At 48.2% G+C, this 14,962-nt stretch overlaps 1 protein-coding gene across 2 annotated transcripts in view; it reads right to left on the reverse strand.

Moving 5' to 3' along the window:
• Nucleotides 1-14,962, reverse strand: part of MYOF (myoferlin) — a 160,004-nt gene that overhangs the window by 17,718 nt on the left and 127,324 nt on the right. The window contains exons 39-46 of one of the 2 annotated variants that reach the window (XM_032432325.1): nucleotides 12,761-12,817; nucleotides 11,318-11,329; nucleotides 9,886-9,984; nucleotides 8,267-8,392; nucleotides 6,494-6,649; nucleotides 5,966-6,057; nucleotides 1,859-2,029; nucleotides 1,155-1,303 (exon numbers count right to left, since the gene is read on the reverse strand). In XM_032432325.1, coding sequence (XP_032288216.1) covers nucleotides 1,155-1,303; nucleotides 1,859-2,029; nucleotides 5,966-6,057; nucleotides 6,494-6,649; nucleotides 8,267-8,392; nucleotides 9,886-9,984; nucleotides 11,318-11,329; nucleotides 12,761-12,817 — 862 coding nt within the window. The remainder of the gene's footprint in view (nucleotides 1-1,154; nucleotides 1,304-1,858; nucleotides 2,030-5,965; nucleotides 6,058-6,493; nucleotides 6,650-8,266; nucleotides 8,393-9,885; nucleotides 9,985-11,317; nucleotides 11,330-12,760; nucleotides 12,818-14,962) is intronic. The other variant, XM_032432326.1, reaches the window with a different exon arrangement.

Here is a 14,962-nt window from a genome sequence, read left to right on the forward strand (position 1 = left end):
CCCCACCTCCATCCAGGACACCTCCCCCCACCTCCATCCTGGACACCCCGCTCCGTCAAGCCTTTGGATAACCATAGCCCTTCTAACATCTGAGAGCGACCAACCACATGGGCTACTCAGGTGAGAACTGCCCAGTGAGCCCTTCCTGAATTCCTGACTTGCAAAACCATGAGCAAAACAAAATGGGTGTTTTTCAGCCGCTAAGTTGTGGGGTGATTTGTTAGGTAACAATAGCCTTGTTACTGAGACAGTCTGGGGGGAGTTGTTTATTTGGGGGTACTCTTAAATAAGGCCAAGTTGCTTGCCAGTTAATTCCCAATCCCTTTTGCAAGTTCTTATGTTGACAGCAACATCAACAGTTCCTAAGTATCTCATCATCCCTGGTATTGACTCAGTCCTCTTCAAATGGAAGGACAAAACACAGTTCCTTGCAATGTTGAGAATAAACAGTTGAGGATCAGGAAAGCACTTTTACTGCCATGGGGCTGTATTCAGCCCCCCCTGGAGACCCTGTGCGCCCTCCAAGGCAAGCCCCACTGCCACCCGCTCTGGGAAGCCTCCCTCCCTACAAAACACTGAATAACACTGTAGCTCTTATGCTCTATTAAGCTTCCTTCAGGCTTTGTCGTAGATGTGTCAGGACAGATTGTATTATAAATTACTGCCGGAGAAAGCGCAAGATCCCAAGCTCAGATGTGGGCCAGATGTGAACTCAGAAGATTCTTCAAATCAACCCCCCGCATCCCTGGCCCTTCTCAGAGAAGGGCTGGAAGAACGATGGACTAAGCCTGGGAGAGAAATTCTTGCACTACCACCTGAGCACTTTTGAGCTAAATTATGAGCTAATTATGCATTACATAGAAAGTAGTTCATTACTAGAACCGTGTGTTCAAAGCGCAAATGGCTATGACCTAAAAAGGTCAAGTGAAACATAAGACAGACAAGAAAATGTGTACACTTTGACGCGACAAGACAGCAGAACTCTGCTATAATGGGGCTTTTGTTAGACAGTCATGTGTGCGGAGGCTCCTGTGGTATAATTAGGGCACCGCTCCGCCCATTCCCCCCCACCCCCCGCCCCCAAAGCGGACCTAGCAATAGAGATGGGTTGCTATACTTTGTAACCAGCTTGCGGTCTCTGGTTATGCACTTACCGAATTCATCCAAACTATAGTCTCGCCCTCCATATCTGATTCTACTTCCATCTTCAGAAAGGATGGGTGGTGGGAAGCCTTTGTATCTGGCTACATTTTGAAGCAACTGTGTTGGTCTCAGCTGATCTCGCCAGGTGTTTACTCCAGAACTGTGAAGAACATTCCACACCCAGAGTTACCGTGGGCACACAGGTCCTTCCTGGATTCACACGCATATGCTCATATACTTACAGACGTGCCCACGTAACGAGGGAGCAGGGACTGTGCTCTACCCTCTGGCTCTTGTCTAGAAATCTATTTCAGACCTAAAATCCACAATTACTTTGGCCTCAGCCAATGGATCCTTTCCCTCCTCCCCGCAATTTCCTCCTCCATAAGAATGAGGGGTTTGCCTACACACTGTAATCACAAAAGCAAGCTTAGAAACTAGAAATTGCAAGCTGTATCTCATTAGATATTGTAGGAAGATGCCAAACAGCACTTAGGGAAAGACGGACATCACAAAATTCATCAGGGGTGGGGGGTGGGGGCAATGCTATGTCCCTATTCTCCCGAAGATAGTCCTGTTATTAAAAACAATATGTATCTGACTCAAAGGAGCAGGGGCTCAGGGAAGACAGGCACTGAAGCAGAGAACCAAGGCTTCCCCACGTACTGATGTCGGATGGAGCAAATTATCTACATCTGTGGCCCAAGCAACTTACACACAGTACTGCTCAGGTATGCCGCAGTGGGACCCAAACCGGGAAAGGAATCGGTTTTCCAAATCAATAATTGTTTCTCCCACCTTTTCATCACGAGTAAAGGTGTCATAATCATAGACAGAAATTTTCAGATCTTTTTCTTGAGGTAAGTAGCAGCTCAGTTCGTACATTCTAAATAAACAAATGCAAGGTTAGACTATCCATGATTCTATGTAGGCCCCTCAAAAAAAACCCACAAAAAAAACCCCAAAAAAAAAAAACAAAAAACAAAAACCCAGGGCTTTGTGCAGAGAATCCCCAGGTGGTGGTCCTGACGGCTGGAGGAGAACATGGTGACCGGGACAGCCAGGTTGGGGGGGGGGGCAGTGGGTGGGGGCACTTGACAAGCAGTCCATGTTAGTAATAAGAACAATACAAAGTTATATGCTTGCTCAGGGGAAGAGCACAGCTTTAAATATCTATGTTTGAATCCCAACCCTGCTGCTTACTAGCTGTGGGGCCCTCGGCCAGTTAGCTCCCTTCCCTGTGTTCAGCTTTCTCATCTGTAAAATAGTGACAGGAATACCTACCATCCCGTGTTGTTCTAAGGGTCAGGTGGAGCAATGTTTAGAAAACATCTGGCATGACTGCATCGCTGAAAACCCAGTAGCTATGATAATATTAGTTATTCATTATAATCTTATTAACATTATCATCACATGCCTATTAACTGGGGCACCCAGGCATCTCTGCCCAGCTGGGAGATTAGTAAGACACAGCACCCTGATTTACAGCCCCCTATCTGTGCCCCTGCTACGTTCCCTCTGCCTCAACAGAGACCACTACCCCACGGAACATCCCTGATGCCCCCACAAGAGCACAGGGCAGGGGATGGTGAGTGGTATGCACCAACAAGGTGGGATGTGCAAGGGGCCAAGAAGGCTCAGTGCCTCCACCCAGGCCCTGTGGTCTGCCATATGCTTTTCTTTGGAATCCATATTAAAATGCAAACACATCTGAGATAAAGATAAAGAGTACTTCCCATGGCGGGTGAGCAGCGTGGTGTAGGTTCTGAAAGGATGATAAACAGGAAAGGCACAAGCTCCCGATGGGCGAGGTTTGGTTCTATATTTGTACCATCCACACAGGTAATGGGTCCCGTAGTAGGTGCTCAATAAATTTGGTTGAGGGCGCCTGGGTGGCTCAGTTGGTTAAGCGGCTGCCTTCGGCTCAGGTCATGATCCTGGAGTCCCTGGATCGAGTCCCGCATCGGGCTCCCTGCTCGGCGGGGAGTCTGCTTCTCCCTCTGACCCTCCCCCCTCTCATGTGCTCTCTCTCATTCTCTCTCTCTCAAATAAATAAATAAAATCTTTAAAAAAAAAAAAAATTTGGTTGAAGGAAAACTGTCAGAGGCCTCTCCCATCCCTCCCCCATTCTCCTTGCACTCAGTTGTGTGGACTGGTTCTGGCCCCCAAAGCCAGGAATGTTAATCCATTTGGGCAGAAGGATGTGTGCCATTGGGGCCCTGGAGGAAAGCTTCCAGGATGTCTCCTGGATAAATCTCAGTGGCTTCTCTAGATGGCTGTAGCCAGGCAGGGGCCTGCAAGAGGCAGGTAGCCACATGAGAAAAGGCGCATGAATCATGACTACACATGAAGCCCTGAATCCACACGTGCCCCATAGTATCACATTTTTAGAACTGGATTCCAAAGGAGACGTAATATGTGTCCCTTGAGAAAAAGAATTCTTTGGTCAAATATGGTTGAAAACCACTTCTTTTGGAGTGTCTCTGGTCAAACTAAAGGCTCAGAGAAGTCCTGCAGTTATTCTTTTTTAACCCAGGTGTCTCGGTTTGATGAACAATACTTTTTTTCTTGGAACACCAATTAACATTCTATAGAAGACATACATTCTGGGCGCCTGGGTGGCTCAGTTGGTTAAGCAACTGCCTTCGGCTCAGGTCATGATCCTGGGGACCTGGGATCGAGTCCCACATCGGGCTCCCTGCTCAGCAGGGAGTCTGCTTCTTCCTCTGACCCTCCCCCCTCTCATGTGCTTGCTCTCTCTCTCTCAAATAAAATCTTAAAAAAAAAAAAAAAGACATACATTCTGTTGAACTCTGATCTGGATGTTGCTATGATGGGATAAGAATATGCTGATAAGCACATAGGAAAGGTTGCTCCTTTCTGAATTCCCCGGATCCCTGAGGGTCTCTGCTGAGAAGGAAGTCAGCCCTGTAAGACTGAGGCCAGAGACAAAGAGCTGCAGAGCCAGGATCTCCTCAGGGAGGGGGATTCTGCCCACACACCAGGCACGGATTGGCCGAGCAGAGCCTGACAGCATCACTTCCTCCCAGGGTGGCTCAGAGCAAGACTTTTCCTGCCACTTAATTAAGCCTGTGCTTGGCTCCTCTGAGACGCGCGGTTCAGATGGGGCTGCCTGTCGGCCGTAAACGCTGGCTTTCCCCTGCTTCCCCGTCTCCCTCACATGGAGCCCTCCTTCCTGCCCTGCGTGCCTTTTCCTGTCTAGACCTCAGGGCTGGATCAGCGGAAGAAAAGGAAAATGATCATACTGCCGTGCCAGAGGATTACTTCCATTCCCTGGCCCCGGCATGCAGCTTTGGGGTGTGCAGCAGAGGGGTGTTTGTGTGTGTGTGTGCACGTGTGTGTGTGCACGTGTGTGTGTGCGCGCGCAGGAGTGTGCCCAGGAGCTGAGTGAGTGTGAGGTCCTGTGTGTGCATATGTCACAGGGTGTGAGTATGTGGGAGGGAGAACAGCGTGTGTGAACCTGAGAGGCTCTGAGTGACAAAGACTTCAGGGGGGTGTGTGTGCGCGCGCACAGGAGAGAATGCATAAGGACACAAACCAACAAACATGAGTAGAAAAGAAGAGGATGGGCAAGATGGTCAAGCCAGAAATGAAAATACAGGCCACACATCAAACAAGAACAAAGTATTCTCCTGTTTGGCAAGGTTCTGGGAAAATAACACCGTTTTCACCAGTGTTTTGTACAAAGAACATTCATGCTACACATTTATATCTTGCCATGAATACGAAGCCTTCCCGGGGGTGTTGGAAAAGCTGGGGCTTGGTCGGGACTTTCCACCTCAGTCTTGGCTCTAGCATGTGCTAGCTCTGGCGACAGAGTCTGGCACCACGTTTCCCTCACCTCCCGCAGACAGGCTGCACGTGAACGTGAAAATGAGATGGTGGCCGCCACAGAGCCTCAGTGTGGGTACCACACAGCTGCTGCAGTCAGATGGCCCGGGTTCCAACCCTGACTCTGCCTTTTACCAGCCAAGCACATGTGGCACTGGTTCACTCTATGCCTCAGTTTCTTCTGTTGTCACACGGGGATGAACGAGAGCACCTCAGAGTGGTGACATTTCTGAGATGTTTCATATAAATGGCTCAGCAGAGGGTGTGCACCAGCAAATATTAGCTATTATTAAATGTGGATAGCACTTGATAGCTGAAAAATATGGGTCCCCTTTAGAGGTGCTGTGGATTTGCCTTCTCCAGAATGATCTCCTTCCCCTGGATGATATTAGTGTGACAGCCCAGAAACAAGTCTAAAGTGGCAACTATGAAGAAACCACAGCTTTTTCAAGAGTCTTCAGGAAAAGGAGACAGAGGGGCATTGTGACCCCATCACTTTCTGCCCTCTCCTCAGTTTTGCTAGCAGCGTCATTAATCCATTTGCTGGATCAAAATGGTAGAATCAGAATGTCCCAGAGGACAGAGCCCCAGCTGGCTTCAAGGAGGGAGAACCAACATGTTGCTACAGGAAGTCACGCTGCCTGTCCTCCTTGTCTAGAACTCACAAACTTATTGGACTTCCGGGCCTTGTGCCACCCCCTCCCCGGCCCCCTTGCCCCCTCGACCTCCCGGGCTCAGAGCAAATCTCTCTCAGAGAAGCCCATCTCATGACTTGGCTTTATTTTCTCCACGGCACCTTTCACTTGCAGGTGTGTGCTCACGTACTTACTACCTGCTCTGCTGCCTAAAATGTTTGTCCAGTTTGTAGTCACGGTTTCGGGCCCTAGAACAGAGCTTGGCACATGTCACATCCTCACCACAGAAGCCATGAAAACTGAATGACAGACAAACATTTGGAAATGTTCGTTACCTGCCGAAAACCGGGTTGAGGGTGTTGGGGATGTAGTGGTCTCGATCTTCGATTACTTTTTTGCCCAGTGTTATTTTTATATAAGGGTCACACTGCGGGGACAAAACAGATGGCAAGCTGTGTCACCATGGGGTGCAAGTTCAAGGCAGTTTCTGGGGCAGACTCAGGGGAGCCTCCCACCCACTCCCACCCTGACGAAAAGCTGGTGGCTGGGGCGCCCACGGCACCCAGCCAGCCACCTGCAGAGAAGCCCTGTGGGGTGAAGAGGCGTGGCAGGGAGGAGGGACCCAGCAAATCTCCTTGAGGTCACATCTGTAAAATGAGAAGCATGAACCAGAAGATCCAAAGCCCCTTCAAGCTCTTAGATAAATCCCCGTTGGGACAATCCTCCTGAATACATTGTTTGGATAGAGTATCTTTCCCCCTAGTGAGATAACAGACGCCCCAAAAGAAAGCACATGACAATTATTGTCGCTGATGACTGTAATTATCTTGCTACAGGAGAAGGCCCCACACTCAAACTCTTACCAGGCCATTGTTGTCCTGGGGCTGGAGCTCTAAGCCTCGAACAATGTAAATCCTAACCGTGCATTCCTGTGGGACGCTGTCAGGTAATTCCCGAAACTGCCTGGGAGGGGCCGGCACGCTGGGGTCATCCGACAGGGAGTAGATTCTAAAGGAGCCCTAAGGGAGAGACACACAGATGTCCTCACAAGGGCCGCGGTGGCCTGGGCAGAGGGTTCCTGCCCTCCCAGTATACACTCAGGGGCAGCCGCTGGGGCCGGGGGGTTGGGTGGCCAGGGCTGCCTTTTGTGAAAGAAATAATGTCGATTACACTTTGTGTAATTCCAGTGGGGAATGTGAAGTGATGGTAAGGGAAGTGTTGAACAGATCACAGGGGAGAAGAAGGGGCAGGGCGAAGCAGGGAGACCAGGCACACATCTAGGCAAGAGTTGGTCAGTATGGTGGCAAAGGAAGGGGTGAGGAGTGAAACTCCGAACGTATTTTGAAGATTGGAATAAAAGTGATTATTTTTTAGACCCACTCATGTACAAAGGATGATATCCCTTTTCTGGCGTCACCCCTTCATGAGACTGGGAGCTTCTTGAGGGTGGGAAGTATGTCTTGTTCATCACTCTATCTCCAAGACCTAACACAGGGCTGGGCATGTCGCCGGGGTGCAAGGAATGTTCCCTGAATGAGTAGAGCCAGCAGGCCAGCTTGTCAGGCCATAAACCTTATCCTGAAACCAGCTTTAGTCAGCACAAGAGAAAGCGTCCCGTTGGATTCAGACCCCGTGGGGGGTCTCACTGAGCAAAGCGGTGTGTAGTAAGCACTTCCTACCCTCTGTGCCAGGTACTGGGGACCCAAACATGAACTCAGGAAACCCAGTCTGGCACTGGGATGTGAGACAGGTCTGCCTCTCGGGCCTTCTTGGATCGCCTGCTGGGACGCGGCAGGGACGGGGCCGTGGAGAGCGCGGCGGGGGCAGACCGGCTGCTGTGGGGAAGGGTGAGCGGCAGGAGCACCGCTGCCCGGGACTCGCCCCCGCCGTCGGAGGGAGGGGCAGGTGCCACAGCTGACCCCTGCCCGCTGCAAGGTGCTTTAATGGTGGCTGGGGCACCAGAGCCGCGGGAGCCCAGGGTGGGGGTGAGTCCTCCGCCGGAAGCGCCCAGGGCACACTTCACAAAGAATGGGGCACTGGAGCCGGCCTTGAAAAGGATGAGTAGGAGTTGGTCAGACCACAGGGAGGGAAGGCAGAAGAGGCTGTCCCAAGGCTCCGAGTCGTGAGAGGACGAGGTGTGTCTGGGGCCGGGGAGTGGTCCTGAGCGGCAGGACGGGGCGGCCAGGGCGCCCAGTGGCTCGGGAAAGGCCAGCTCTGCCTGAGGAAGGAGTTGAGACTTGAGCCGTGGAAAACCCAGCATCTTTCGGTAGACCAGAGCCACGATCACACTGGGCAGCGTGGGGAATGGACTGGAGCAGGACAGAAAGGTGGCGAGGACCATCAGTCGGGAAGCGCCCGAGGAAGGCCTGCGAGGAGGCGGTGGGATGGGGCTTGGAGAGGCTGAATCGCAGGGCCCAGGCTTGGATGGCTTGGGCAGGGCGAAAAAAAGGTGCAGAGAATAACTTGGAAGGTTCTACCCCTGACCCCAGTGGCCCTTTTCCTTGTCATCAGCTTCTAGCATCCCTCAGATGGCAGAGGACGTGTCCCTGCCCCAGGGGCTGGTCATCCTTTATCCTAGGTCTATAAAGAAATTAAAGGTGGATTTGAAACAGCACAAAACCCCACCTTTTACTCACCTTAAACTCTCCTACCACAGAAGGGTCTTCATTTTCATCTGATTTGCCTCGATACAGTTTGAAAGTATCCGAGAAGTCTGTCAGACCCTCAAATTCTGTTACATCCTCTAGTTCACAGTCGTATATCTGAAAACCATCCACAGATTCTTAATTTCCCATTAGAACACAGGAGGAGTCTAAAATCAAAAAGCCCGGCAATACCAAGTGGGCCTGGGCATGTGGATGGGGCCGCTGGAACCCTCCCATCACTGGCAGGAGTGTGGAAGGCTACAAGCACTTGGGGAAAACATCTGGCAGTTTCTTCTTGAGTTAAATATCCAGCTATTCTATGATGCAGAGACTGCATTCCTAAGTATTTATCCAGGAAAAACGGAAACACGTCCACACGGTACGAGGAGGTCTGCAGCAGCTTCCTCGTCAGGAGAAGGGACACCCACACAGCAGAACAGCCATGCAGTGAGCCACCGCTCAGGTAAGAAGGGACAAGCGACTGATACACAGGACAGTGGGATGGATCTCAAAATGACAGTGTTGGGCTAGAAAAGCCAAACACACACACCAAATCCATACAGTATGAGCCCATTTCTAGAGTATAAAAACAGGCCAAAGCAGCCCATGGTGACGAAACCAGATCAGCTGCCTCCGGGCAGGATGAGAGGCAGTGGATAATTGGCTGGGAACGGGTGCACAGGAGTTCTCTGTGGTGATGGAAATGTTCTCTGCCTTGTTCTGGGAGGTGGTTCACATAGATGTGTACCATCACCACAGCCCATGGAATGGAGTCGTTTATTGTATGTAAATTATACCTCCATAAAAAACCAGAAGAAGAGGAGGAACAAGAATGAGAAGGAGGGAAGGAAGGTGGGAGGGAGGGTGGATTTGGGACTGATCTACTCCACCAGTTTGATCCTTTTTCTAAATTAGTGGTTCTTTGCATGCTGGTGTTTCTTAAGCTTCACTGAGATGTTATGATGATAACATGGAAATATGTGGGGTTTTTCTACTTTGATGGGGAAAATCATTTTAATGGCTAGATATTTCTCATTTTAAAGATTTTTTTTCTCCCATGCAATGTTCTGAAAACGTTAGCATTTGCTTCTACTTAAGCACATTAATTACAGACTAAAAACCGGAATGAAGAGTTGGAAACTCAAAACATTAACCCAGGAGATCAGAGGTAGCCAGATCTCTCTAGCTCAACAGTTCGCCTTCTTCCTGGACACATGCACCCACGGTTCTGATGGAATGTTACATCCATGTAACAGAATCAACTTTTCAGCTAGTGAAACAGATGCCCGTTTGGAAGACAGAATAAGGCATGTTGGCGTTGCATGCTGTTCTGTAAGAGCATGACTTTTAGGATTCCCTGGGTCGAACTGGATAATTGTTGGCCTAATCAGTGTGATGTCAATTCCCAACCCTCTATCAGATGCCCCCAAGCCCCCAAGTGGCAGTCACATAACCATAAATCAACAGCTGTCCTCGGGCTCCTGGCATCTTGGCAAAGGCGAAGCCCCCCGCAAGAGGACTGGCCCTTCCCCATCAGTCCCTCCATTGGGCCTTTTGGTCAGTTTTAGTGGATGCTGATCCCTCACCCACAGCAGTACAGGCCCAGGTACCTTGAGTTTGGAATAGCCTTTCTGAACATATTGTCCACATTTTTCATGTTCCCCTGTGGAAGCATAAAATTTACTCCACCAGTCAATGATTTCTTCCTCCTAATAAAAGACACATCAAAATGGAATAATCTTTAGTGTTGACATGGGTTTCTAATCAATGCAGGAAAACCCACATGTCATGGGTAAGAGAAATAGGTACTTCTGAACCTGAACGAGGGGACAGGATAGGATTTTGTTGACATGTACAATGGATTCAGCATTCACCATTCTTTCACCCAGAAGCTGCAGGGGAAAGGACCATCGTTGGCGGCCGGTGAAATGTGTCTGGCTCAAACGCCCACCGCTATCCTAGATGATTGCTTCCATTCTATAGACACAACCTGATCATTAGTCTGGTTTTACTTTTTTATCCTGTTCACTTGATATTTATATATACAGATAAAACTCCTATATATGCTTTCTACTATCTCATTTCTTTAACTGTTTTAGCCAGCACTCCATTATAAAACAAAGCTAAGCTGAGCGGTGGAAAACCTGGTTCTAATTCAAGTCCCATCCTTTCCTATAAGCCATACCCTCCTGTTACAAGTTGTATTGGCTTGGGCAAGTTGCCCGATCTCTCTGAGCCTCAATTTCTTGATCCACTGAGTGGGATAACAACACTACCTATCTCCATCTACTCCAGAGAGTTGTTTCAGATAAGATCATTAGGAGAAAGAGCTTTAAAAATGATAAAATGTGGGGTGCCTGGGTGGCTCAGTTGGTTAAGCGTCCCAACTCTTGGTTTCGGCTCAGGTCATGGTCTTGGGGTCCTGGGATGGAGCCCTGCATCCGGCTCCCCAGTCAGCGGGGAGTCTGCTTGTCTCCCTCTCTTACTGCCCCTCCCCCTGCTCATGCTCTCTCTCTCTCAGATAAATAAATAAATCTTAAAAAATATATTAAAAAATGATAAAATGTGAAATAAAAGTAGGGAGGCATTCCGGGTCCTTTAGATCAGTAGCTCCCAGCCCATCCTTGGGTGAGTCCTGGGCGTCCAATATGCTTTCATAAGTTCCCCAGGCAATTCCAACGTGCAGCCAGTGTGCGGAACCTCTGGTTTAGATGCGTGGTTCTCAGTTGCACAGAGGAGACCACATATCAGAGTCACTCATCAAACATTTTTGAATTGCAGAAGCCTGTAGTTTATAAAAGGCTGCTATAAATTCCACTCAGATTTTTGACAAGAATAGAGCGTCATCAGACCCACTCACTGCACACTCAAGAAAAGCTACTTCTCATCTGTGTACCATATATATGTACACAAACACACAATTATTTCCCCTTTATAGTCAGTAACCCAACCTTGGATTTAAAACAAGTTTCTTTACATGTCCGCTATACGTAGAAAATCTAAAATGAATCTGCAATCTAGCAAAGCACGTATAATAGTTACCTTTTCTGTCAGCTGTTTATCACATTATGCACAGGAAGAGGGCAAACCACAGAAGGTCACATGGATATGGAGAGTCCATGAGCATTAGGTTTGAAGAGAAAGAGGGAGAAATTAGTTTTCATGCATGCTTTATATTATCAACATTTTTGATGGATTATTTAGAATATTCAAGATGATCTCATAATTAAACACACCTTATCGGTTTTTTCTCTGAAAATGTGCAAATGAGTTACAAACAGTATTAAAAGGAGAAGGTTGGAGGTAGCCACGCACATCCCATGTTTTCGAGAGAGAATCTCGCTGCCGGCACAGTGGTCACAAGCCGGGCGGGGGAGCGGGGGGTGCTTGGAAGTACAGCTGCTCATCCGCCTGCCCCAGACTTTTCATTTCATTTAGCTCCTAAAGTATTCCTCAACTTGGCCTGATTCTTATCCCTTCAAAAACTCCTGTCATGGGATATTTGTGGCTAGCATGGCTGCAATTTCATCAGGTAGGTACCTTTCCTTGCTTTCTCCCCATGCCTCTGTTATAGCACCAAATACAGATGCGTCCATCAAAATTGCTCTAAGAAGTCAAATTTCTCATGGTCAAATGCTTCCATTTGAGCTTCTGCATGGAGGACCCCCCCGGTCTCAGGGCACACCCACGAGAAGGGAGGATGGGGAGCTAGGGTCTTCCCTTGGTGCTGCCGGGGGCACATCACCCAAGTTCACTCTCAGGGGCAGTCTGAGGGATGCTACCTAGACCCCCTTTCTGAAATCCTAACCCCAAGTTGCTGTCTCGTGTGAGGGGTGAACGGCTCATCACAGGCACTCCCTACAGCTGCTGTATGCGGTGGCCACGGGCTTCCTCTGTAAGCGTCCTCACTGTTCTCTGACTGACGTTTATCCAGCACACAGAACCGCCAAGAGAGGCAGAGAGACACGCAGATGTAACAATTCCTTATAGTAGATTCATCCCGAAGCAAGATTAGAGGTTAAATCATAGCCAGATTGAGATTTTGGAGAGAGGCATTTTATGCCAAAAGCGCACTCACGTTCCACGAATGGTTCCTGAATTTTTAAAAAAAGATTTTAAAAGTCTGTTTATTCACATCTATTTTCAGCTATTGAAAGTTATTTCAAAGAAAAGAATAGGTCATGAGTTTAAAAGCGCAACTCAAAACAAATGCCTGATTTTAAACGTTAGGATTACCACGGGAGAATTTATTCACACCCGTCCGCTCATTAGTTCACGCAGAAAAGTTAACGGGAGTAACTTGCTTTATGGTATCTCCATGGTAAGAGTCTCCTTTATACTTAGAACAATCATATTTGTTTAAAGATCGCCTTTCACTCCAAAATCTAGTATTAGAAGGAATCTGAAAGGAGAATTCCAGTCTTTAGCCCGAGGTCCCCACAATGCCCAAGCAGCTTCATGCATTTCCTTCTCATACATACATACATGCACTGTCCTTGGAGAAGCCATTTTGCTGACTGCTGTTGACATACTGCTTAAGCACTGGAATTGGAAGGTAACTGTTGAAAAGGCCACATAGGAACGTCCATGCTGCCCAGCAAACACTTATCAGCTTGCCCCAAGTACTTATTTCTCACCTCTCTTGCGGTAGTGCTGAGCCCAATTTAAGAACTCCCATAGTTCTCCCAGGGTAACGGTGTGCGTTTCCGTGAGCACGAGACTGTCACCCAAAGCCCTAGCCTCCAGCTCGCATCAACAGCACAGTGAATTCTGACCCACCCTCTCCATTTGCCCAGACTGGGTCCGTGGTAGCAGATGTAAACATACATCACATGTACATGTAATGCATGCCCAGCAGCAAGCTTGTTATCGGCTCTTCCAAAGCTCACCTGGGTTCATTTGACTCTGCATCCATGTGTGTACTGTCTTTCCTGACAAACAGGTGGAATCAGTTTTTTAGGGGCGATTTCAACCAGCCTTTCTTACCAACACGGAGTACCTCAGCGAAGTGTTAGCAGAGCAAGCCGATTAAAGTCATTTACAGTATTGTCGCCCCCCCCCCGCCCTTAGCTGCAGGGCACAAGTTCCAAGACCTTTAGCAGATGCCTGAAAACCCGGGTAGTACCGAACCCTAGATATACTATGTTTTGTCCTGGACACACATTCCTATGGTCAAGTTTAATTTATAAATTAGGCACAGTAAGAGATCCATAATAACTAATAATAAAACAGAACACGTATGACAATATACCATAGTGAGTTATGTGGATGTGGGGTCTCTCTCAAAATGTCTTCTTGTGCTGAACTCACCCTTCTTGTCATGATGTGAGATGATAAAATGCCTGCGCGGTGAGGTGACGTGAGGTGGGTGACGTGGGCGCTGTGACGTAGCATCAGGCTACTACTGACCTTCTGACCATTCGTCAGAAGGAGGGTCATCGGCTTCTGGACTGCTGGACCTGTCACTGACCGCGGCTCACTGAAGCCACGGAAAGCGAAACCGCAGATAAAGGGGGACACCTGCCTGAACGATGGTGGTTCCTAATACTACCTACCTAATACTACCTAATACTACCTAATACTACCTAATACTCCCACCCCCAATCCTGGTAGACTGCAACTCAGTTTCCAGGATGTAAAAGAAACTTGCACAATGTGTTGCTACAGTAACCCAGCCATCTGTTAACTATCATTAAGAAATGAGTGAGAATTGGGGCGCCTGGGTGGCTCAGTCGTTAAACGTCTGCCTTCGGCTCAGGTCATGATCCCAGGGTCCTGGGATCGAGCCCCGCATCGGGCTCCCTGCTCGGCGGGAAGCCTGCTTCTCCCTCTCCCACTCCCCCTGCTTGTGTTCCCTCTCTCGCTGTGTCTCTCTCTGTCAAATAAATAAATAAAATCTTAAAAAAAGAAAAAAGAAATGAGTGAGAATATCGGCATAGATTGGCCTTATTCTTCTTGATCCCCCCACGTAGGGCTACTAAGTACACAGCAGGCATGAATAAGAATTGTTTGACATTGGGAAGTAGGAAAACCGGAGACAGATTATAGAACAGGATCTAAAACCACTTTTTTCCAGAGTGGTTGTGAAAATGTATATAAAAGGTCTTATGTATACAATCCTTAATTTCTCCCTAGGCAACTACTGTTTTGTTGGGAATATGTGAGGTCGTTTACAAAGTGAACGTGGTCGTTTTACAAATTTGGTATTGTCATTTGTGACTGTGGACGATTCCTGGGGAATAGAACCAGATCCACTGCTGCACGGTGCTGGCGGGGGAGATCACATTTAATGTGGTCCAGTTGTTAGTGAGCTTAATGAAGTGGGAAGGAAGTGAATTTTTTAAAAGGTACTGTTTATGGACATAACATATTAAAGTGCAATCATGTGCATTTTTTGGCCAGTTTGCACATTAAAACATGCTGTGAAAGTCCATCCTAAATGCCAACACAAACAGGGAGATATTTGATGTTTTCTTTTTTCTGGACTGAGACCTTTTTACATTTTCTTTCCCTTTCCTTCTTGTAGAATTGGTTGGAATGGTTCTAAAACAGGGTCCTGAGTGAGCATTTCCACCAATTTCTTCACTTCAAAACCACAGTGAGTATAAAAATCTAAGATACCCCATACCCGGACAAATTGGGTCAGTAAAAATCCGTGACACTTCTCCTTCATGTAGGGAAAAAAAC

The sequence above is a fragment of the Phoca vitulina genome, unplaced genomic scaffold (genome assembly GCF_004348235.1).
Source record: "Phoca vitulina isolate PV1807 unplaced genomic scaffold, GSC_HSeal_1.0 scaffold48, whole genome shotgun sequence".
NCBI classification, from domain to species: Eukaryota; Metazoa; Chordata; class Mammalia; order Carnivora; family Phocidae; genus Phoca; species Phoca vitulina.